Below are 25,099 nucleotides of genomic sequence, written 5' to 3' on the forward strand. Positions count from 1 at the left end.
TGGGGGAGTGCCCGGCTAATTAGAAACAGACACGGCAGAAAATAAAAACACGGGAAGGAGAAGAACTAAACAGGCCTGCTCGGTTATGATGAAAATCATCTAACAGTAGTAGAGGATTTATTAAAGTTTTTATTTTTTTTAGTTTTTGTCGTCCCATCAGAGCAGGGAAGGAGCTGGATGTAGGCTGGGTGGAGCTGGCGGGGGGGACTCTGTGTCTGCCGGTGCATTATCTTCAGAGCTGGATACCAGCCGTGCCAGCGTGAAAACAAACCTGTCTCCGCCAGAGCATTCAGTCCTCGGCTGTCAGTGAAATGCACAAATGGGTTTCTGTGGCAGCAGTGAGCCAGTTTTTCACTTTCATGTTTGCTCCGTGTTTTCGACATGAATTGAAGCTGCTGGAAACCAACTTCCACCCTGCTGTAGCGCTGGCAGAATGTCCTGCCCTCCGAGTTTTGCAGGGAAACGGTGTGCTGGGAAAATCACATTCAGTCCTTTGGCAGGTATGCTTAAATACTTTGTGTGAAAATTCTCCAGACAGGAAAAGGAAAGAGAACAGAAATGTCCGCTAAATAACATCGTCCAGCATCCTGACAGGTCACAATGAATTTCTGATTGGTGAATGGTCATATTTGCTTCTCCTGCCGAGGTTTAAAACACATTTCCATTCTCAGAATAGTTTGTACAGGCTAGCAAGCCTTTGCAGGGCCTTGATCCTTTTGAGACATATTACTAAACGTTCTCAAAATACTTTAAATAAGCTGTGGTGATTATTTTTTCATCATTTAATTTAAAAAGATAAATTTCATTTTCTTTTCCCTTTACATGTAATATAGTGAAGCATCTTTTTTGTTTTCATTCAGATGATTTTGGCTCATAGTTCATTAAAATAAGAAATCCAGTGTCTCTAATTATTAGAATATTTCTTAAGATCATTCAAAAGAAGGTTTGACAATATAGACGTGTCCAGTTTCATTTCATTTATACACTCAGTACTCGGTTGATGCTCCTTTAACAGAATTACTGTATCAGTGTAGTGGTGTGTGGAGTTGATCAGCTCAGCGTGCGTCTGCTGAGGTGTTACTGACGTCCAGGTTGCTTTGATAGATCCTCCCTGGGATTCAGGCCAGGCGAGTTAGCCCAGTAATAACACGGTCGGCAAACCATCCATATGCAAAAAGTTCATCAGCTGGAAGCACAAAGAGCTCTAAAATCTCCTGGTTGACTTTAGATTTGATAAAACGGCGTGGAGCACCAACAGCACCAGCAGACGACACGGCACACCAACTCTTCACAGACTGTGGAAACTTCACTCTTCAGTCGTCAGCCTTTAACATCTTAATTTCAAAATAAAATACAAAACTGACTTTAATCTGAAAAGAGGACTTTGAACCACTGAGCAACAGTTCAGTCCTTTTTCTCCTCAGTCCAGATAAGATACTGTGACGGTGTCTCTGCGTCAGCAGTGGTTTGATATCAGGACTGAAACTGTTGTAGTTCCTTTCCTGAAGACGTTTGTGTGTAGTGGCTCTGAGATACTGACACCAGCCTGCGTTCACTCTGCTGAAACTCTCCAAAGTTCTTGAATCGACTTGTCATCACAATCCTCTCAATGCTGTGGTCATCCCGGTTGTTTCTGCACCTTTTCCTACCACAGTTTTTCCTTCCAGTCAACTTTCCGTCGATATGCTTCGATGCGGCTGTGAGCAGCCAACCTTTTCACCAATGACCTCCTGTGGCTTTCCCTCCTTGTGGAGGATATCTGTCAAGTCAGCAGTTTTCCTAATGATCGTGGTTGCTGGTATGGTCTAGATCGAGAGATACTGATATTCATACTGTTTGAATTGTAATTACTAGTAACTAAGTTACATCCTTCAGTTTATCGTGTTAGTATGGCAGAAACAAATCAGATAGGTAGAAATAAGAAATGACAAAAGCATGACACATCCTGGTCTGATGGTTTGATTCCAGCTGTTATCTGGCCTTTGGCATATAAAGCATGAGGATCATCAATATAACAGTTTCTTTAAATGTGTCAAAAGGAAATAAACGGAGACACTGCAAAAACTGTTACTGATGAGACAGATTTTCTTAAATCATTACAGGATGTGCAGGCGTCAAGGTCACGAGACTCAAAAATATTTTTCAATGAAAGTATGAAAACTGAAAAAAAGAGCAGTAGGGGAAAAAGCGCAGGAAATGCAGCAGAAACAAAACAAAAAGAGAAAACTGGCTGTCAGGAGAATGACAGCAGAACTGCCACAAACACACACAGTAAGCAGAGTTACAAACTCCACTTACAAACTCAAAGAATACAAGAAAAAAGGACCTTGAGCTGAACACTACCATCCAACATCTTACTGTGAAGCTCAAAGATGAAACGGTACACCCATCCAGATTCTCTCTGTAGATGCACATTTTTTATTAACTGCTGACTCAGTTTTAGTCAGAAAAAACTAAAGGATGGTTTCTGTTTTAAGTTCAGTTGCTGTTTTTTTTAGTCTGGGATTCAAGGACCTTCAAGGGGTCTGCGGGGGATTTGAGGTCTCCCGCAAAGTATTGAATCCTTTATGTTTATTATTCTGTTTATTATTTTATTATTCTGTTCTTGAGGAGCTGAAAAAGGGGAAAATATATAAGAAACAGTGCTCTGATGGGAGCTTTAGTTTTTATATGCAGCTGTCTCAGAGTCCATATTGTGCTTTGCATAATAAAATAAACTTTTATTAACTTCTTGGGTTGAAAGATGTCATTTGTAACTCATTAAGTTTCATATAATGTTTAAAACAATGTTTAATTAAGCAATGATCTGGATTAAATGTGTGTAAATATTAACCCTGTCCTGTTTGTCTATTTGGTCCCATATGAAAGACGAATAACTAGAAACTTTGTAACAGTAAGCACACACCACGACTATATGTATTTATTTAAAAAAAGTGAATTTAAGAAGAAACGAGGTGCACATGAAAAAACAGTGGCTATATTAGATGATTATTAAAGTGCACATTATTTAGGTAAGGGTGTCTGAGTTTACCAAAGGACTTGGCGAACATAACGAAATTGGACACTTCAGGAAAAATCTAAATCTTAGAGCGGTTGGGTTGTTTTGATTTGTCCAGAAGAGTTTGATTTCGTTAGGAGTGTCGAGACCTGCTAATAGAAGCTTTGTATTTTTGTACACATTGTCTGGATTAGCTGAAGCTGCCTTGACGAGGGTCTTCCACCTTTGCTAAAGGAGTTTGTAGTTTACTAAAGGTGTCGTGAATAGCTGTAGGGCGTCATTAGATAAAGCTGCAAAGGGCCACACAGTGGACAGCTGAATGCAAACCTCTTTTAATTTGACAGACGTGACAGAAAGCCTGGTTTTTCAGCCCGTGGCCTGAATTCATGTTTAAAAATGTTCCCTTTCAGTTGAAACTGACTTAAACAGCTTTACAGACTCACTGCAGTCGTTGGCCTTCACATTAATGACACAGTGTTAACTGCTAATGATCGTTTTATTTTCCCTTTAGGACGCCGTGGGCCACGCCGAGGCCGACAGTTAGACTATTATGTCAGCACTGCGCCAAGTCACCTACCTTTACTGTGGTGGTGGTGGTGGTGATGGTGGTGGCGGTGGTGGTGCGAGGAGGAAATGTGAACATGCTGGGCCAGCACGTCAGCCAGCCTGCCGGCCGCTGCCCCGCTCCCACCGCTGCGTGTGGAGGACGAGGACGAGGAGGCTGTTGACGAGGTGGTGGTGGTGGTGGAGGAGGTGCCGTGGATTGCCCTGCTGATCCAGTGCTCCATGCTTATGCTCCCTTCCTGGCTGGACGAGGTTCCTCCGCCGCCTCCTCCGTCTTCTTCTTCACCTTCACCTCCCTCTTCTTCATCGCCGTCCCCCTGACCTTCGCCCTCTGAACCTGAGGAGGTGTCTGAGGAGGAGAGAAGATGAGGATGGACATTAGGGTTAAAGTTTTATCCAAACCGTGGAAAAATAATGGATCTTTCCAATCCCGTTTAAACAGAGGTGCAAACGGAGGTGTCGATGTGTAAGTCCTACTCCGCCCATCTGCATAAAGTCGCTGCAGGGGAGGAACACAAACTTGTTTGTATGTGTGAAAGCTAAAACGTGTGTATGTACACGGGTGTGTGCTTCTGCAAGTTTTGCATGGCATTTCCATAATTCCCACGGCGTTATGAGGCTAGTAGTGGTGATATGAATAACAACAGAAGCTGACCCAGTTCTCTCTCTCTCTCACACACACACACACACACACAGACACTCAAAGGTACTTGATTAGTGTGCACGTGTGTGTTTTCTCTCAGGGCAGATGCAGAGAGAAGGTAATCGTGCGACTGACGAGGAAAGTCCAACAATAAAAAAAACAACAAAATTGAAAATTCTAATATTTCAACCCAAGAGTGTTACTGGGGGATATTACGAGATGTTTAATCTTTTTAATTATAAATGGTTCCTTACCCGATAAAGGGTTAAACTGGTTTGCTGTGCTCCAGTGTGACTGACTTTAGTACACACACATATGGAATGAAAACATGGATGTACAGCTGGGACTCTGTGCAACAGGTGAAGCCATCTGAAAAACCTGCACTAAGTTTCAGTCAAAGCCTTTACTTTGTCATCGGGCTGCGTTCATCTTCACATTTATGAAGTTGATGCTTTGGTTTGTTTTTCTTGTTTTAATAACCACTTGGAATCAGCTGCTGAAGTTGGTCAAAGTGAAACCAAAACACCTGGTAAATTAGAGCAACAGCAGCATCCATGAGGACTAATGTTTGTTTCCACCTGATAAATGAGAGTCCAATATTCATTCTGCTTTTAGCGCTGGGCGACTGGCGAAGAGCTCCCTGTCTGCTGTTTGGTGAGGAGCAGGTGGTGAACCAAAACAGAGAGATGAATGAAAGATGCTAAATATCCTCGGTCAGCTACGGGGGACCTGCACATTTGGTTAGTATTTTATTAAGTTAGTCATTAAGAGTGACAGCTTTCACGTTACATGCTATGATGCATGTGTAAGAATTTGGTAGCGCGGCGACGTTAGCAAAACTATAATGAATCAGAGTCTCTAAAGCTTGTGAGGAGCAACCTTCGTGTAATTTTAGGTGAAAAGTAAACACAAGATTTCAGCTTTTTCCTTAAACTAAAGTTAAATTTTATCTGGATAAGATTTACAGATGTGGCCAAACGAGTATAAATACCATTAGAACTCGTGCAAATTATATAGTAATTTTCCCTGACACTGATCTTAGTACAATAAATGTTTCAGTGTAAGACATCAGAGTTTCGTCAGTGTTCCTGTGTTAGTAAATCAAATCTTAAAAGATCAATAAGAAGCTTAACATGAAAGCATGTCTACACAAATCCTTTGTGTGATATACAGAGGGGAGATCCTCAATTTGGTCTCAGGCGCTGTGAGCGCAGAAGCCTCCAACACCCACCATGCAAACCTTTTGTTAGTGAAGACTAGCCAATCAGGATAAAACTGGTTTAAAGGTGAAGAGGGCTTAAACAGCTCGTTTCAAACAGTGCACTGCAGGAGGAGCTGCAAAGCTAGCAGAGTCAAATAATATAAATATGTAGAGTTTGATGCCCAAACTGTGTATTTCTTAAAAAGAAGAAGAATTGAATTTGAAAGCAGAAAAAAAAAGAAAATCAGTGTACTAGATCTTTTTTGGTGTTTTTTCGCTTTTACAATTTAACGTGACTTTGAAAGTCAGCATATTTGTCACTGATACAGCTGACAGCAGTAGAAAACACCATGTGACTGGATGTAGTCCGAACATGTTAATTCCCATGATGCTTTGTGCTAACACACTTGATTAATGAATGTGGATCTCGTTATCCTGCTCATAACGAGATGTGGAGACAAAATATATTGAAAGCACGACGCTTCCAGCGGATTTACGAAGCAAATACTCAGAAAAATGCAGAAAGAGAAATGAGAAAGTGACACAAAGCGGTTCCAGAGAAATATATTTCACGATGCGTTGGAAAAATTAAGAAAATGCAGCTGTGAAAATCAGTCAAAACCCGATGAGAGCACATCAGAGGCCTCTCTCACTTGTCATCTATGCACGATACGACACGCTGCTCAGCAACACACGACTCGGCTGTCCTTGCATGAACCTCGCTGGCTGACAGAAATGTGTGTGTGGCTGCGTGCGCACAAGTGCCTGTATGTGTGCGACTGCCTTTAATGCTCCCACAAGGGCTTTCTAAATCTGCACGATGAATTATGTGCAGTTTGTGTGTCATGTGTGCAGCTTGTTTATCTTCATTTGTGCACAACAGTAAAAATACCCGGAAATCACGTAGACGTGTTTGTGTGTAGCATTATGAACATTCTTGCAGAAAAAGCGTATGCACATTTGAAGCATGTGGCATGTGAGTCTTGCAAAAAGTCTGCTCAACAAAGGTTTCATTGCTATTTTGAATTTTGAATGATAAAGATTGAGCTGGGTTAAGATTCTGTTTCAGTGAAACTGTGATCAGCAATTTATTTATCATCATCAGTCTGGCATGCATCAATGCTAGCTAACTAGCATTAAGTCAATACTGGACTCTTTCTATAAGATTCAATACAAACAGGTATTTTGCATCCAAAGCCATCATCCACTAAGGCACAGAGGTCCATTGTTTGTCCAGGAACTGCTAAAAACACAGTGAGTTGCACTGTTGCACTGACTGATGTGTTCTTTTCAGAAGACATAATTTACTTCGACTCGGTCCTACATATATCGTCCTGCTGCCCCAAATAATCACTCAAGCAGTAAATGTGTGTTAATCCATCACTACAAATAGTTCTCAGCTGTTTGGGGAAATCACTGAGCATTTTTTTCTTTTTTGCCAGGAAAAAAACCAAAACAATTTGTTGAAAGATTTGTGTATTCAGCAGGAAGCAGTGGGATTGCCAAAGATAATCATAGGAGTGCCTGAGCTAGAGAGAGCCAGAAAGCACTGAGCAAATATAGAATAATGCCAGATGTCCCATTTAATTTTATGACTTTTTTCAAACCAAATCTTCATCTGTTGTTTAAGATACAGAAAACCCACAGACAAGGTAAACAGCAATGACATCATCTTTCTCGCAGATTTTTAAGTTTTTGTTTTCTTTAAAAAGGTACAGTTTATAAAATCGCACCACTAGATGTCAGAAGATTGCAGATGGCAGAGTTCCTTCTATATTTCCTGGGTATGGTGGCTGCTGTGAGACAAAAAACTCTTACAGCTGTTCATCTCTAGTGAATGTAGACCGTCAGTCCGCTGTTTACCTCAGATAGTGTTCACGTCTATTTACTCTGGAGGAGGACGAAAAACTTTGTGAGAGGACCTGATACGAGTTGATGAATAAGTGAAGCTCACCTCTGCAAGTGACAGCAATACTGAGATGAGCTGTTGAGGATATCCTGTGCTTTTCTCTCAAAGCGCTACTGTTTTTGTTGCTAATAGCTGCTGTTAGCCTCTGTTAGCTGCTGTTAGCCTCTGTTCGCTTCTATTAGCAAAACTTTCTTTAAAATCTCCCAAACATTGCTGGACTTGGACAGAAAATAAATTCTCATACAATGTGAGAACGTAATGTTTTTTTTTTTTTATCAGAGTGAAAGAGTGATTTTTAGGATAAAAACATGTTACCCTATAACTGGCTGTTGGTACTCCCAGTTGTCAGCTGTCTAAAGACGGGAGGGTCTAATGTGCTGACAATAAGTAATTGTGACAGTATTGGGAATAAATATGCATGTTTATGCACGTTTTTATTTGTTAGAGCCCTGAATCCAGTTCAGGAGATGAAGTGGATGATTATGTGGAACTGTGACGTGCATCTCAGCCAGTATTTTCAAGATGGTGGGGCAATATGGCGGCTTCCACAAACAGGCACCCGCTCCTTTTTATATTTAATGGATTAATTCTAAGTTTATGAGAAAATGCATCAGTTTGTTAGACAATATAATTACACAGTAATCAATGCATATTTGTGAGTCTGTTTTTCTATTAAATAACCTCAAAAAAATGAATGAATGTACATTTAAAGGTTATTTTCTACATGTTTTCCTATTAAATATTGTGGGAAGTAAAGACTTAAATCGCTTTACGCTTCTAAAAATTGGCACCAGAATTAAGATTTAATAATTATCAGATACCACGTTACATTCACCCACCTCATACTAGTTAAATATTGACACTCAGCTGCCTTCAGTAGTTGCCAGGAGTCTATGGGTGTTCTGTACATGCTGACATCTTTCTATCATTGCCACCAACTTGTGCTTAAGCGAGCCCGGCCTTTACAGCCATGCACCAAAAAGGGCCCTGACACTTCATCACCCTGTCACCAGTTAACCTGTTTTAAGTCCAATGACAACCTTTGGTAAGTAATAACCCCTAAATACAACAAACATCCAACAAGTGCTGTCATTTAGAAGATACCCTAACCCCGTCATTCAGCAATTACACTTTCACCCTCATCAGACACTTGCCCATTCCCAAGCTTCCAATAAAACTAGATGCACTGATTGTTATTTTACCACCTAGAGCCCAACACATAACAGGTGCCTCTGTAACAAGATAATCAGAGTTATTGATTTAACTATCAGGGGTTTCAGTGTTGTGGTTGCCTGCTGTGTATTCAAAGAGGAATTAACTGAATAAAACTGATTTATGTAACAAGTTTTTACCATCAATGTGTTGCTGTACATCACAGGACATAGAATAGAATAGAATAGAATAGAATAGAATAGAATAGACGTGTATTGTTATTGTGTATGTACAACCAAATTATGGGTGCTCCACACCAACTGTGCAGGAATAAAATATAAATAGTAAGACAGCAGCAATAAATAATAAACAGGAGAAATATATGCAATCAGAGGGATATATACAAACTAGAGGTGGGGTGTGGGGGCATGGATCCATCTGCTTCTAATTTTGGTCAAGATGGGCTGTTAAGGAGAGCTGAAGAGTGAGAGGGAGAATGAAGGGAAGAAATAAAAAGAATATGTTGGATGAAGAGCAAGGACAAGGGAAGCCTGAGAGAGGGCAGCTGGAGATACAAAAATAGTAAAATTGGTGTGTCCATTCAAACAGACAAACAAAAAAACTGATAATAATGAAGTGATAATGAAGTGGATTGCCATGAGGAAGCAGCCTTTGGACATTCTGCTTTAACTGATCAAAACGAGGCTCCTTATTTACGTCTTTCACTGCTGTAGTTCTTCTCAGAGCTGTTAGTGTAAATCATGTCTAGTTGCTCAGTGAAGCTCAACCCTGCAGCCAAAGATATAATGGCCTCATTAACACTCTCATTAAACAACACCAGTGGAATAAAGACATGGACGACTGCCACCTTCGCCAAAGGACACATCCTAGTTTGCACGCTACGGGGACGCCAGCGACTCTGTGAAGCATCCTTTAAAAACAAGTTCCATCTATCATGTATTCACATAGAGCATTCCCAATGTTTACTGGAGAAATGCTTTGTGAGGGAGAAGGAAAATCTGTGCCCATCGTATTCCGGGAATGAGTCCGGGCATTTCATACGTCATCAACACTCCACTAACAGAAAAGTCCAATCACAGATATTTGAAGAGGCAACAAAGGGGATTTATAGAGTTGCTGCTCCCTGCATCGATGCTAATGCTCAGAAAATAAAACCCTGTGGGCCAAACAGAGTCCTGCACAAACAAAACAGGAAAACTGATCTATACTGCAAGGTTTCTGTAATCTTCAAAACAGACATGGAGCAACAAGTAATTCATATGGCAATACATCACGATGGATCCTCTAGCAATGCATTATCGTTAAATGACAGAAAATGCAATACTGCCGTCCTTAATGTATGGCAGTGATTTAAAATCTGCAGCTGGTCTCGTTTCTGAAGCTTCTGCCCTTTGTTAGTCTGTGACTGTTTGACATTATTGAAATATGAGCTTATTGTCCAAACTTTAATGGAGGAGTGAAGGGAGTGACATTAACTTACACTAACTACAGGGGATATTTTGGCTTTACTCGATAATTAGAGTGTTTCTGGTGATATTATAAATATGGGATTTGGAAAGAAAACCAATCAGTGTATGCAATAAATAGCTCTGTCAAACAGGTAATACTGGGCACTGTTTTCCCTTGTTTTCAGCTGTTAGTGTGTTTTACAGCTAATACAAGGCTTTTTTGAATACATATTATAAGATATTTCTCATTTATCGGAAACATGAAAACTGTTTGTGTTTGTGTAGTCATGCTGAGGTTATATTGACCAGAAGCATTCAAGATTTTAGAGTAACCATGGTATCTAAGACAATAAACGATCCACACAAATGATTCTGTATTTCAGACTCTTTCACCGTCTCCACTGTCTGATGTTGCTGAGTGTAACACAGCAGGTCTGGTTGTGACATGAAAAATCCTTCCTCCACGTCCCGCTCTAGCAGAGCTGTACTTCATACATCTGCTCATTAAGAATTTAAAGATTAACCCATAAAGAACGATTGAACTGTAAAAACTGAAATTACGATACAATGAGAGATTATTGTGCTGGAAAAGTGATATTTTGCATCAATCATCCAGAATGAATGATCGCCGTCCTCTGCATTGCTAAAGTGCCTTCCAGCTGACCAATCTGATGCGAGAACTTAGAGAAATCTACTTTCTAATGAGCAAAATAAAGTGGTTCACGTTTCCTGCACTGCTGTTAGCTTACAGAGCACCCATCCGTCTCCAGGTTTTATAGAAGAGGCTGACACGTCAGTCAATGACGGCTCGTCCTATTCATTCATTACCAATGTCACTACCACACAGAGATCGATACTGCAGCTACTCCTCTGCTCTTGGGGGATTTCTTCTGTTTAATATTAATGCAAACTGATCTTTTCTTTATTTTTGGTAAATGATTGAAATTTAAAAATCATCGTGCACCAACATAAATGGAAATCACATTTGCAAATGAGCATGGAGGTTTGCCAGCTGCCTGCCAGAGTCAGTCAATGACCGAGTAACTCGACTGACAGCTTGAATCCCAAAGTCGGCAGATGTGACAGATGGCGGGCTATAACGTGACATTTCACTGGCTTTCCATTTCAGGCATAAAGGAGACACCTTCTGAGAAAACCAGCATAACTTACAGACGATAGAAACGGCATAAAATAGCCTCTTATGCAGAGAGACAGAGACAGAATAAACATGAAGCCAGTGGATATGTGAGATAGCATCTATAGATATTTACATTCTGTGTCTTTGTGAAAAACATTGCTGACTGTTGGATGAATTTTGATCAATTTTTTGCTGATATTCTGTAGTGATGGAGGATAAATCTTACCGACTCTGAAAATCACCAAAAATATTTCCTGCAGTGCCACCAACATGTCAGAAACTGACCTTGCCCAGTGTTTAATAAACACAACACATCAAAACTTCCTGATCTTTTAGATGAATTTTCTTCTTCTTTCAGCTGCTCCCTTCAGGGGTAACCACATCGGCTCATCTGCCATATCCCTAACACCCTCCTCTGCATGTCCTTCTCTACATCCATGCACCTCCTCTGAAGCCTCCCTCTTCTCCTCCTGCCTGGCAGCTCCATCTTCACCATCCTTTATCTAGTATATTAACTTTTCCATTAGTACTTACAACCAAGCAAAGTGTACCGTTTCTGCCTCAGTATTGGTAGAGTAAAAATAAACTTGTTTTTTATTTATCTTAATAGTACACAAAGATTTCTTTCTGTTTTCTCCTGAGAGTTTGAGCCTCACAAGGACACAGCTCCAGCTGTTTTGAGCTTCCTTTGGTTCTTTTCATTAGTTGGTGTTATTGAAAAACCGGCTGAATTCCTGGTATTGTCAGAATTCATTCACAATATGCATATATACAGGCATACAGTCAGGATCAGGCAATGAAACCTAATTATTAAAATGATCATTTTGGTTCATTGCCTTCAAATGTGAAAGTTTAGTGTGTCCTTTACCTGGTGGTGTGTAGGCGTCCATGGAGCTCTGGACCACAAGCGACCGCCTCTTCGAAGGCATCGGCACCGCCATCTTTCTTTCTTTGTGCTTTGCCAGGGCTGCCTGCACCGCCTCCGTGTGCACATCTGGAAACATATGCAGGACATATAAAAAGTCTCTGTTAGTTCCTTCTCATTCACAGTGATATAACGAATGATCTCATAATCAGAGATGTTTTTTAAAACTACACTTTAGTGAGCTAACTCGGTGTTAGCTGTTGAATTCCTTTTTGTCGGCACAAATTAAAATTGCTCTGCAGATACTCCAAGGGTGCTTAAGATTTGGTTATCCAAAATAAGAGGTTACTGGTTTCCACCAGCATTTATTGCTCCTCTATAATACAAAGTGAGAATTGTGAATTTAAAAGCAAGCTTCTTAGTATAATACACTATATTTCTCCCCCCCCCCCAAACTACTCCTAGACCAGGGGTTGCACCGTCAAACATCAGGGCTGGAGAGCAGCCGACTGATGTAACTGGGAGAGGATGAATTAATACATATAGTATATGTATTATTATGTATACCTGTGGCTCTTTAGCCGCTAAAGTACTGCATGTTTCCTAGCAACAGGCTAAATTTATCCCTTTTTAGCATTTAAGTTCCTTAAAAAAAGCATTCTATAATATTTAGTTACATCATATCACATTTAAAAAAAGTTCAATTATGCATCATATGTTATCATGCATGCACTAAGAGCTCTGATGTCCAGTGCAAACATACAAATTAGATGGAGTCCATCCTGCAGCAGCAGCACTAGCACACAGAGACAGAGCAGCAAACAAGAGCAGGACTATCCTCTGTGTTTCTCTGTGTTTGTGCTGCACGGTTCTCTTTACAACGAGCACCATGTTCCCATTTGTTCTCATTCAGTTTACGTGCACAAACATTCCCAGCCTGACAGCAGCTCCCATGAGGCCCTGTGGTTTCTGACTGGATTAGGTGCAGGGCGTGTCAGTGAAGAAGTTTAGTAACTTTGTGTTTTTAAGAGTGAGATAAAGCGCTGCATACAGAGCCACAGCTGGGTTTGTTTGAATGGTGCCCACTGCCATAAAAAGGCAAACGCCGCAAACGGCGACACAGAGCAAACGGGCGTCTGGCCCGATAGTGACATAAGTAAGACATTAGTCAGAACGAATGTCCGGTTGTTTGGCTTATGGATGTGCTTGTGTAAGGGGAACAGAGGTAATTTAAATCTCAAGTGCACATTTATTGTCTTCTGCTTGACTGAGTGTGACTGTGCAGTGTGTGAAAGCGAGCATGTGGCATTTAAAGGTGCTCACATGGCTTTTCTTTTTCAGTTCATTGGGTTAAACGGGTTTTGTAGGATTTATTATGCATCAGATCAAACTTTAATAGCTTCAATTCTCCAACAGCTTGTAGGGACATAATAATAAAGTAAGCCCAGTTTCACCACCTGTCAAGGAATTCAAGCTTTACAACACCACCTTGTTTCTTTTCTTATTGGTTTCCTGTCTATCTGTATTACTATCGCTTGATGTCAATAGAACAAATTCCTACAAATTACTTTTGAATAAGACGCCACTGAAAAGATTAAAATCCTGAGTTAATCCTGTATTAATCTTTAGTAAACACCAGATGGAACGAAACTGAACCGCATCTTACAAGAGCTGTGGCAGATTTGTCAGGAGCTCATTCCATAGATGTAAAGCAAACACTGGATTTGTTGTAGCTCGTTCTGCATGTAGCAAGAAGACGCAGGATATCAACGAAGATGTGTTTTCCTGATGTCTGAGAAAGTCCTCAGAGCTGGTAGCAATATACTTCGAGACCTTCAGAGGCCAAAATCTATCCAAAAACCACCAAACACTAATCAGTTTTGCCTGATTTAAAATACAAGTACATGTATTTGCATAAAATAATATAAAGTATTAAGTTATAGCAGTTATTAAACCTGATTTCATCAATGATATGTAAATTTATTCAGTCAAGAACTCCAAATTATAATCAGTCGACTTTACTGGGAGAAGCTGGGAAGTCCTTCAGTTTAAATCTACCTTTCACTTCTCTAACAGTCATGTGATTGACGACATCATAACTATTTTTCAATTAACCTGGTCTGTGTGAGGGGATAAAATGAGGCATATTTGAAAGATAACAGGGACACAACTAAATGCCAACAAGGTCAGAGGTCAAAACCTGCCTCTCACCTGATCGGTAACGTTCGTCTCTGGAGCCAGAAGACCGCCGGCGGTGGTAGCGGGAGGACGACGACGGGGTGACGGGCGTTCTCCTCTCCTGGCCCATGGACGGATCCATTCCTAAGGCGCAGGGATGCTGATTAAAATTGTATCTAATGACATAAACAATCATCACATTACATTTTGGCAAGCGATCTCAAGGCACCTGGTGTTTTGCATGCTCGCTGACTGACAAGGATTAATGAGAAGCAGCTATTAACAAATGGAAGCATGGTAATAAACTTGATTACACCTGCTACCACAAGCCCAAATGTCAGCTGTGAAAAAGTCTATCAAGGTGATTCTCTCCACTGTTGGTCACAAACAAATACTCATGAGTGGTTGGAATATTGTTTTATAAATAGTCATAACCCGAGAACACATGAAACACCATCAGCCACAGACTGGCCTCCCCAGAGAAGAGAAAGCGGCCAATTCATGGAGACTACTTCAAGAAAGGAAAAGAAGGTTTGTCTACAATATTTCAGGCTGTGTTGAAGAATAAAAGTGGTCAAAAAATATTGACTTTGACCTTGCATAAAACACCGATTGTGTCTTATATACTTATATTAATGTTTGCACAGTTGAACAGTCCCATTTCTTGTTGAGAAATGGCAGGTGGCTCAAGACTTTTGCACAGTAAACAAAATATGTTGTCTCAGTCGACACAACAAGAGCGTGCTTTTTCTTTTCATTTCTGTGGAACAACCGCCCTCAAGATATTCGGCAGGCATGCTCTGTGGAGGTTTTTAAAACTAAGCTGAAGACACATTTGTTCACCTTATCCTATATGTCTTAATTCTATGGCTTTTAGTTTTTAAATTTTTATTGTTTTTAACTTGTATTGTGTCTCTTACCTGTATTGCTATGTATCGCTTTTATTTTATTTATCCCTTTGGTTGTACAGCACTTTGTTTGAAAGTGCTTTATAAATAAAGTTATTATTATTATTATTATTATTATTATTATTATTATTAATAATAATAATAATTTCTGATTCAAAAGTAAGCAGAGTCCTCAAAAATCAGGAAGATGTAAATCATCACACTTACTTTAAGGAAGACTGGCTTTAGTTATTTTATCACAACACAGTTATTAGTCTCCTAAAAAAATCTGTATTAGAAATCAGAAAAAACTAGAAGCATTTTAAACTTCTAAATCTAAAACATATACAACAGATCAGTCTTAAATCTTGGTTCACACTTGCACACACACACATATCTTTAAGCATGCACAGACACACTCACTCAGAGAGAAAACAACCTCCCTACACAGCAATCAATAAGTCTGATGATAATAACCACCCTGTTACTGACAGCTACAACCGATCCACAGCCTGTGATTTATGACCATCTATCTCAGCTTCATACTTCCACCCTCGTCTGTCTTCATTAGAGCTCTCAGCGTGGCTCAGAGTGCCGCTGCTGCTCGGGCGAAAAGCTAAAAGTTGATTAGCCAATCATTAACGACTACCAGGCAGCACAGGAATAAACGACAGATCTGGGAAACACCTCGCCTTCTTGTTTCCTCTGGGGAACCTAGAAGGATGGATTTCCCTTTCTCCTGATTCAGTCAACTAGCTCTTTGTCCTCCTTCCTTTCCTTATACTCGTTCTGCACACACACTGCACAGCTGTCTATTTGGCTGCTAAAAACAGGCTGCATTAAGGCACCAAACCTGTTACATATACAATAATGGAAAAGCTCAAAAATGCAAACCAAAAACTAACTGAAGCTCAGGAGGCAGAGCAGGTCACCTGCTGATCTGAAGGTTGGTGCTTCGATCCCCATCTGCTCAAGTCTGTCTGCAAAGATACTTATAACCCCAAGTTTGCTTTCTGATGCCTCGATCAGAGTTTGAATGTTGGATAGAAACACTTTGAGTGCTCAGTTTGAGTAGAAAAGCACTAGACAAAAACCAGTCCATATTTATATTTATATACTGTATGTTGTATCCTCTCTTTTATAAGCACAGTTGTTTATGTGCAGGTCGTGGTGTTACATAGTGCACGTCTCTTTAGGTGTTTTCACACACCTATAGAAAAGGTCATCGATGTTAAACCAGTGAGGCCATCAACATATCAGTGCAGACACTGATGGAAAAATACAAGGAAGTAGCTGCGACTGTGACTTATGGTCCAAATATGTGGAGCTCCATACACCAAACATTTTACCAGTAATGAGACCACGACCTAAAACACTGAAAGACATCAACAGCGCTCACTTAATCCTGGATTTCTGCCAATCACTGCGGCACGTTTTCCTTGGACAACAACATTTAATACAAATCAAATGATCATTTATTACAAAGGAGGGAAGTACACAATTAGAAACCTTAAATATAATATAGAGTTACAATAATAAGTAAAAATAGGCTGAAAATAAACAATAGAGAAGAACATATGAATAAAATCTGCACATGTCGAGAATAAAACACAGTGAGAGACAGTGAAGGCTGTAACATTCAAATAATGTCTTAATGCATTCAAGGTTACAGGTTAATGTACACCAGTGTGCACTATTTAAAGATGTTCCCACATCAAAGACAGAAAATTAAAAAGAAAAGAAAGGAAGCTAAAAATGAATTAAAGTAAACAGCACGTGGCTCACAGCCCGCTCTGAATAAGAGCAGAGCAGCGTATCTGTGCTCACATCAGTGCTGAACACCGAGTTAGCTTAGTAACTTCAATTCATACACAGGGTGGTGGGCCTTTAATTTATTTATTTTTTTTTATTTATACAAATAAGAGATTTGCTTCGATCAGCGGCACTCTGGCTGGAAAAACAGAAAAAAATAAGAAGCTTCACATCAAGTAGAAACAGACTGCATCGTGTCAGCATGGATTGTTTTAATGTACGTTCTGAGATCTATTAGCAAGTCTACACAGTATTTATTAATCCTTGTATGACCTGAAACCTATAAGCAGCAAGTTTTATACAATAAATTTTCACAAAACACAAAATAATGACAGATTTTCCCTCCAAGTCACATAAACCATTAATTCTAACAAAAAAACTTCATTTTTTCTTTTTGCTTTTCACACTATGAAAAAAACGTACATGAGTCATTTTTATATTTTCACCCAGATTTCTCAGATTCTTAGATAAAAAAACAAATGATGGACATTTTAGATAAACCTATTGGGTCTGTTGAACCAATCTGATAAATATACTAAATTCAGCTAAAATTCCTTCATAATCAGCATCTTGCTTTAAAAAATGCTTGTCTTTGGATTGTGGGAGAAAGCTGGAAATAAACACTAACACAGTTAACCTTCTTTGTCCTTTGGCTGGTTGAGAAAGACATGAGGGGGGGAAAAGCCAAATAAAGGAACATCAACACTGCACATCATCCTGTGCCAACACCAACATGGTTAATGCTGATTATAGCAATCATAAAAAAAAATTTTTTAAAGCTCAGGAAGCAATATAATTAAAAAAGAAACCAAGTGTACTATATGTGGTTTTTCACTTTCAGGAAATTACATAATCTGCTCTTACAGAAAATCCCCTCTGCTTCCTGGCATCTAATGCAACAAATGTTTTGCATGCTTGAAGCACGACATTCCCTTAAGGTGTATTTCCTCTTTCCCCATTACATAAGAAACATGAGTCTGATTCAGAAGGACTGACAACCATAATGTGCTGTGAGAAAGTAACTTTTATAGACCACAGACAGATCACAACTGTGCCTTTGCTATATGCACAATATTGAATGTGCATACATTCATTGAAGTCAGCAGAATAGCTAGAACAGCAACATATATAAAGAAAATATTCATATTAAACCAAATGTGGAAATTTGTACAAAATTACTTTATTTCCTCTCAGAAAATGTATTTAAAAGTATTACAGCAAATGCGAATAGATAAATGTAAACATAGGAGGACATTCATGAGGCATCGTACAATGTTTACAGAGTAGAAGTGGTTACAACTCTGTCAGCAGTTACTAACACGCTACAGGTTTTCTGAAATCAGAGCTCTGCAGTTGAAAGGTGTTTTCTAGCTCCCACACCAAAGCACTTAACACAAACCTGATCGCGCCTGACCCGCCTACTTGAGCTTGCACAGCTCAGCGGCGGCTCCATCTGAAAGCCAAAGTCCGATATGGAGCGGCTGAGTGAACTTCGTCATGACTTTGTGGAGGAGTTTTACGGTGTCGGTGACGCTGTAGAAGGACAAAACACCTGCACTGTGATCCAGGTACACTCCCACCCTGGAGGACCAGGTACCTGGGATCGGGGTTCTAATGTTGTTATACTTGAATTCGTAGCTATTTTTGAAACAGTCTAAAGCCCAAGACTTGTCATTGTTCCCAAACACGCATTCAGCGAAGCTCCCCGTTCTGCTGATACTCTTGTATGAGACGGCTACTAAAACGCCCTTCCCGCTCCTCTCCACCTCCAGGTAGTGGCACCCAGTCAGACTCTCTTTACTCAGGACCTGCCAGGTGTATGCAAATCTCTCTGGATGGATAGGATAATCCCGTTCATCTACCATAAAGACTGCTTTTCTGTCCTCATTTAATAATGCCAGATGGGGGTTTGTAGTGTTTGGATCCAGCGTGATTTGGCATGCGTAGTATAAAAAATCAGCTCTGATCTTCGGTTCTCGCATAGGAACCATTTGAAACTTGACCTTAGGCTCTGCCTGAGACCAGTACTCAGGTGGTTTTAATGGTACAACATTTGGTTCAGTCACGGTTGGTAAGATCTTTGCAGATTCTTCACGTAGAACCTCCTGCAGTTTTTCTCTGGACTCCGACACAGCCACTGTAACCTTCTCAAAGTACCGCAGACGTCGGACTCTGATACTGGGTGGTTCTCTAGATTCACAGAGACGGGACAGAGTGGAATAATTTAACAGGAAATGTGTGTGATCTTCAGCCTGACAGAGCTTTTGCAAATCTGCATCCTTCCTTCTTAGCTCTGCAATCTCCTGCTCCACTTTCTCCCGAGTTTTTTGGAACCGACCTGCTTCGGCCTTTTGCCGCGAAACAATCTTCTCCTTCAAATCAGACATAGTTTTCTCAGTCATGCGGATGTGCTCCATGAAGACCTTCTCGGTGTTCCTTAGTGCATTTGCAGCAGAGTGATTTATCACAGCTTCCTCCTGTTTAAAAGCCTTCACATCTTTCTCCTTCTCCTCGATCCTCAGCTGGATTTTTTGCTGAATCACCAGCAGATCCCTCTGCCGTTCAGCCCTTTCTGCTGCGGCTGAGACTTTGTTATGACCTTTATGATCGTCTTTGGAACAGAGATAACAGATGCAGTGCTGATCGGTGCGACAGAACAACTTCATCACTTCTTGATGGCGAGAGCAGATGTTTTCCTGAAGATTTGCACTTGCTTCCACAAGCCTGTGTTTCCTCAAGGGAGGTATATCATAGTGAGGCTGGAGGTGCGCCTCACAATATGAAGCCAAACACTGCAGACAGGACTTGGAGGCTTTTGTTTTCCTGTCAGTGCAGGCATCACAGGCCACATCTTCTGGACCAGAAGAACCACGTGGATCCTTTTTTTCACTCTTCTTCAGCTCCTCCACTACCCATGCTAACATGTTATTTTTTACCAGCTCTGGTCTCCTCATAAAAATCCTCCTGCACTGAGGGCAGCTGTAGATTCTTGCATCATCCTCCTCATTTAAACGACCGCTGATGCAGGTCATGCAGTAGCTGTGACCACAAGGAATAGTCACTGGATCTTTCAGAAGATCCAAACAGATTGAGCAGCATAATTTATCTCGTTCAAGTTTGACTCCTTGTGCCATGTTACTGTGTGGTGAGCACGGCTGTCTGATAACTGAGCTAAGCTGCAGAGGCAGTTTAAGTTTTTATGAAGATGTAAGAGGGGAGGGTTTATTCAAGCTGTGCTTCATTCCATTAAGAGGAGTGGCATCAAAAAGTAATTTGCAGTTCCTGTAAAGTCTGATTTTTCAGGTCTGAGGTGTTAACCAGAATTCCGAAATGCGTACATTTTTAAATCGCTTTTACTGTAATTCATAGTTATTCCGGTTACCCGTCACAAATATAAACATATCCTGCTTTCAGAAACAATATGCCAATGACAGAAACCTTGGTATGACACAGATAATCAGTTTACTATGGTGTGTAAGCACCAATAGTCATATGCCTAAATAGTCACAGAGCATAGTGGCTGATAGGCAATCAGTATATACCTGTAGATAATCACAAAGAGTGTGATGATGTGATAAACCTGAATATACAGGCTTGTAAAAGCAGGTCAGTATGCCAAGTCATGAAACAGGAGAACACTTGTTGGCATGTAACCGCAGCTATTTTTAGAAACTCTAACCGTAGTCATCGTGTGAAGGAAAACGTTTTGGAGAACTCAGGGGAATTCTTACAACTCTGGCAAGAGTCGACAGGGCTGTCAGAAACTTCTGCTGCTAGCTCAAACAAACATAAGGACATTTTATAATCTGGGCCATGAAAGGGCCAAACAAGTTATTCATTTGTTCAAAGAACCACAGAAGTCTCATGAAAGTTTGCCCAACCATTTCGACGGTGCTTTGTAGACTTGGAAAAGGCTTGCGACTGGGACAAACTAGCTATTATATGGGGAAAATGTTTAAAACACCAATTTGAAGCAGCTGGAAAATGGGTCCACACTCGGTTTACTTAGGCCTGGTCGCTGCAGAGGTCGTGGCCTCGTCTTTCCAAGTTAGAGTAAAATGCAGCTGGAGACTGGTGTTTAACTCTAATCTAATTGAGCTTTAAGCTACATTTATCAGTTTACAGTACTGTTCCTACCAAGGACTGTGGTTATGGTCAAAACCGGCTTTATAAATAACCATTATCACATTATTATTATCTTTTCCACAGGGGTTTTAGGCCCTCTGTTAGAGATGAGCTGAGTAACTTTTATACAGATGGATTTGGAAATGGACCATGAACACCTTGGTCTAAAAGTATTCTGTGCACATCCAAGTAAGAAGCCAGCCGACAGGACCCCCGAGGGTTCAATGATGAGACTGGAAAAACGGCTCCAATGTACATCTCTGTTTTAAATGAGACATATTTTTTCAATATGTACATAAAATTTCGTTAAGAGAGCAAAGTTTTGAGTATGTTTTAAGAATTAATTAACATAGCATGACATTACTGGGCAGTAGTACTCAGCTAAAGGTATAAACGTGTACCAAAATCTCCCCTAAACACTCTGGATATTGACCTGTTCCCAAATTTTATGAGCCAACTAACAACCAAAACAACAATAGCACCAGACTGCCAGATGTGTCCGATATGGTGCTTGAGAAAGTGATTTCTAGGACTCATATTCCTGTAAGTATCCGAGAGTTTTACGAAAATCCAGATTTACAAGTACTTTCAAGTAATCAAATTGGAAATTCTAATAATGATTGATTCAAATCATCATGGGTTTAAAAATAGTTTTTTATTGGCTGGTGTTCCAATTTTATTTTTTTTTTAAAAACCCTACAAGTTATCTTACTGACCCCAAATCAGTGCTCCGAGTCTACAGCTGTACACTAAAGTTCACTTAAAGTAAATGCAAGAGAAGGAACGTTTTTTATTTTCTGTTTTATTCTATTTTGGTTAAATGTAATGACATCAAAGTGGTAAATTGTGGGTACTGGAGGGAAAAGGAGAATCAAACTATATCACCTGACTCCGTACAAAGCAGTGTGGATTAAAGCTGAAATACACCACGGGGAAGGAAACTGTGCTGGCGTGTGTGTGTGTGTGTGTGTGTGTGTGTGTGTGTGTGTGTGTGTGTGTGTGTGTGTGTGTGTGTGTGTGTACTTGTTACACAGGGAGAAAAGGAGTATTGTGTTGTTAAGTGTGTTCAAGAGAGGGTCTGAAAAATGGGAAAAAGGGGTTATTGTGAATGTGCAAGTGTGTGTGCGTGTGTGTGTCTGTGTATGTGTGTGTGCACAAGAACAGTACATTACAGGACTGAGAAGGAATGAGGAGTGCTGGTTTCGTGCTGGGTTGTTCTTGTATTACTCATCCTGCATGGACTCAGATGCCTTTCACTGCCGACCTGGTTTGTCATTAGGTTAGGGTTAGAGTTAAGGTTAGGTGGGTAGATACTGTAGTTACAGTTCAGGTAAGGCTCCAGGAAATCAGTGTTAGTTGGTGAAATGTTCTTAGCAGTTGTTTAAACGTGAATGTGTTTGCGGCCAAGCAACACAAGGAGGAGTGTGTGTCATCTGCCCCCCCACAGAGAACTGGGGACGACCCCCCGCTGGGTCTGGATGTGAATACCACACATTCTCTCCATCCCACACCCCTCATTCCATCCCATAATGCACTTCCTGACATTCTCCCTTGCCTATGAGTACATATGCTTGCTCTCTCTCCCTCACACACACGCACACACACACACACACACCAGTATCTACTAGTTATAGCTTTGGCAGAGCCAGTGTGTCTGCTGGTTTTCACTTCAGTCCCATCCTTCACAGTCAGTCTGACTTCTTTCAAAAGAAAGCAAACCGCTATTATCAGTCTGTTAGACGAAACACTGACATAAAGTTAAATGTGTATCTTCTGACAAGGACCTTCAACAAAACAAAGGCACGATCAGCTCTGCCTTACTTGTGAAAATCTCTGTGATAACAAAGCTGCCAAAAATGGGATTCACTGTGTGTCCTGTTAAACATCGACAAGGAGAAAAAAAGTGCTGTATTCAGCCAAAGACAAAAAGAAGGTTTCATGATGCACACACACACACACTCGTTTTCATATCTTAGTGAGGACATCTCATGGACATGCCGCTTACCCTAACCATCAATAATCCTAACCCTCGGCCTAAACCATAGCCTAACTGTAACCCTGACACTAAAACCACATTCTGAGCCTCAAACTCGTGGGAACGGGCATTTTGTCCCCATAAGTGACTGTTGGTCTCCACAAGTATAGTAGCATGACAATTATGTGTCCTCACAAAGATGCCTAAACATGTACACGCACACAGAGTAGCTGAGATGTGTGCGCTTCACTCCCCTGAGTGCAGTCTGAAAGGACAGAATCAAAAGAACCCACAACGATGGATCCATTGTTGAAAAGCTGTCACTGCTTTATTGGAAGGTCAGCCCTCATCCACACTGATCAAATGGGAAGACCCGGACACTCTCAGACATGCACAACATTTTAAGAGACTGAAGTGTCACTGGAGACCAGCAGACACACTGGCTCTACAAAAGCTATTACTGGGAGCTGTTATTAATGAGAGGCTGAGCCTTCAGCTATCGGGCACCCCCCTCCTGCAAAACCAGCTCCTAGTTTGGATTCGGGAGACAGACACCCTCTCTAGTTTTAGGATTAGACTCCAAACTTTCCTTTTTAATAAAGCTTACAGTGAGGGCTGGTGACCTTGGACCATCCTTTAGTTATGCTGCTGATGGTTGTATTTCTTCTCCACTCGTCTCTTTTCACTCCCCAAATGTTTATATATCATTAAATTGCGTCTTTTATCGCCCTCTCTTTTATACTGCTGTATTTGTGTGAGACTGGGAGAGAGAACAACAGGGTCGGGGTATCAAATAATGAGGTCAGTGTACGTACAAGTAATCCTTGAAGATTAGGCTCAAGATTAATCTAAACACTCAGTTTCAGACAAGTTTTTCTCCTCTTGCCTCTGAACGATACCAGCTATCATCATCTCAGACAAAGCTCTGGCTGTGAGCACAGAAGCCCCGCCCACTAGCTATTCAAATATTCTGTTTATGAGGGGCAGCCAATCAGAACAGCTGGACTAATAAATAAGGATTATTTTGAACTGTGAATCATGCAAAGCTACTATAGTTTAGAACAGCACATAGGGAGGTGTGAGTGAGCAGTTCAGTTAAAAGGGCTGGATGAAGCTTTAAAGAACAGCCTGTTTTACCTGGTGCTTGAGGTAAGTAGGCTCCAATCAGCTTGGATCGCTTCTTCTCATAGCCCTTCTGTGTGATGTCACCTGCCATAGAGAGAAACACAGAGCAAATTTAACTTTCCTTATTCTCATACAGCAATACCCAGTGAGAGAGCCAAAGTCAGTGTTAAGTAAAACATGGATGATCAATGTTTTCTAAACTTTACTTCAAGATTCAGAGATCATTAAAGCTGCACTGGGCATGCAGGTTTTTATGTTTATTAGATAAATGTTCACTGTTCCAGCTCCTACAAGTGTAATTTAAAAAACCAATGAAAAATTAACAATAAGACTGCAATGAACTGAATATATTTCCCCTGAAAAAGCAAAACAATTTAAGATACTAAAGCATTTAGAGAGATTACGGTATGCTTATTGCTTGCTTACGCTTTTCACTCAACCAAGACCAGATGGTTCAGTTTGAATGAATGTGAATGTGCATAAATGAGGAACTCAAAGCATTGCAGGTCCAGCTGATTCACCTTTCATAGTGCGACAAACCACCTCAAAGCTTGCTGACCGATCTCCCTGAGTGATAAATCAAACCTCGCTACGGTACCATCAGCAGTTTTCCACGCAGCACAAAGCACATCTGAATCCAATAGCGCTTTTATAAATGATTCCCGGCATTGGGTTTTAACCTCTGGGGACTGTCAGATCACCAGGAGGGGAGGGGTTGCTGCATTTCAAAAGAAAGTTATGAAGAGAGAGCCAGAAAATTTGGGGGTGAATCACTGCAAAGTAAATATGCGACTGCTGAGTGTAAACACACACAGACCAAATGAGTGTGACCCCACCCCAAATTATACTCCAAGTAAATGTATCTGGAAAAAACAACAGTAACAACCTCAGAGAAAGGCAGAAAGCCACAGAGTGAAGGATTATGGGAATTAGAGTTTTAAGAACCAACACGGGCCCCAGATTACAATACGCATTTATATTAATATTTATATAGAGGTAAATATATTATATATACTGATAAACAGTAAATACCATATAATCTTTATTCTATTTCTAAT

At 40.5% G+C, this 25,099-nt stretch overlaps 2 protein-coding genes across 6 annotated transcripts in view; both read right to left on the minus strand.

Annotated features, from left to right (window-relative positions):
- LOC134617626 (disco-interacting protein 2 homolog C) overlaps positions 1 to 25,099 on the minus strand; it is a 207,377-nt gene that overhangs the window by 74,835 nt on the left and 107,443 nt on the right. For all 5 annotated transcript variants that reach the window (XM_063462935.1, XM_063462933.1, XM_063462934.1 and 2 more), the window contains exons 2-5: positions 24,054 to 24,125; positions 14,151 to 14,261; positions 11,943 to 12,068; positions 3,576 to 3,911 (exon numbers count right to left, since the gene is read on the minus strand). In XM_063462935.1, the coding sequence (XP_063319005.1) occupies positions 3,576 to 3,911; positions 11,943 to 12,068; positions 14,151 to 14,261; positions 24,054 to 24,125 (645 nt within the window). The remainder of the gene's footprint in view (positions 1 to 3,575; positions 3,912 to 11,942; positions 12,069 to 14,150; positions 14,262 to 24,053; positions 24,126 to 25,099) is intronic.
- On the minus strand, positions 18,235 to 19,950 carry LOC134617152 (tripartite motif-containing protein 16-like). Its single transcript, XM_063462347.1, has one exon. It carries the CDS (start codon positions 19,948 to 19,950, stop codon positions 18,235 to 18,237), a length of 1,716 nt encoding a protein of 571 aa, XP_063318417.1.

The sequence above is a fragment of the Pelmatolapia mariae genome, linkage group LG18 (genome assembly GCF_036321145.2).
Source record: "Pelmatolapia mariae isolate MD_Pm_ZW linkage group LG18, Pm_UMD_F_2, whole genome shotgun sequence".
NCBI classification, from domain to species: Eukaryota; Metazoa; Chordata; class Actinopteri; order Cichliformes; family Cichlidae; genus Pelmatolapia; species Pelmatolapia mariae.

What these genes read in the sequence shown, in the direction of transcription:
- LOC134617152 (XM_063462347.1), bottom strand. Translation starts at nt 19,950, where the DNA reads ATGGCACAAGGAGTCAAACTTGAACGAGATAAATTATGCTGCTCAATC.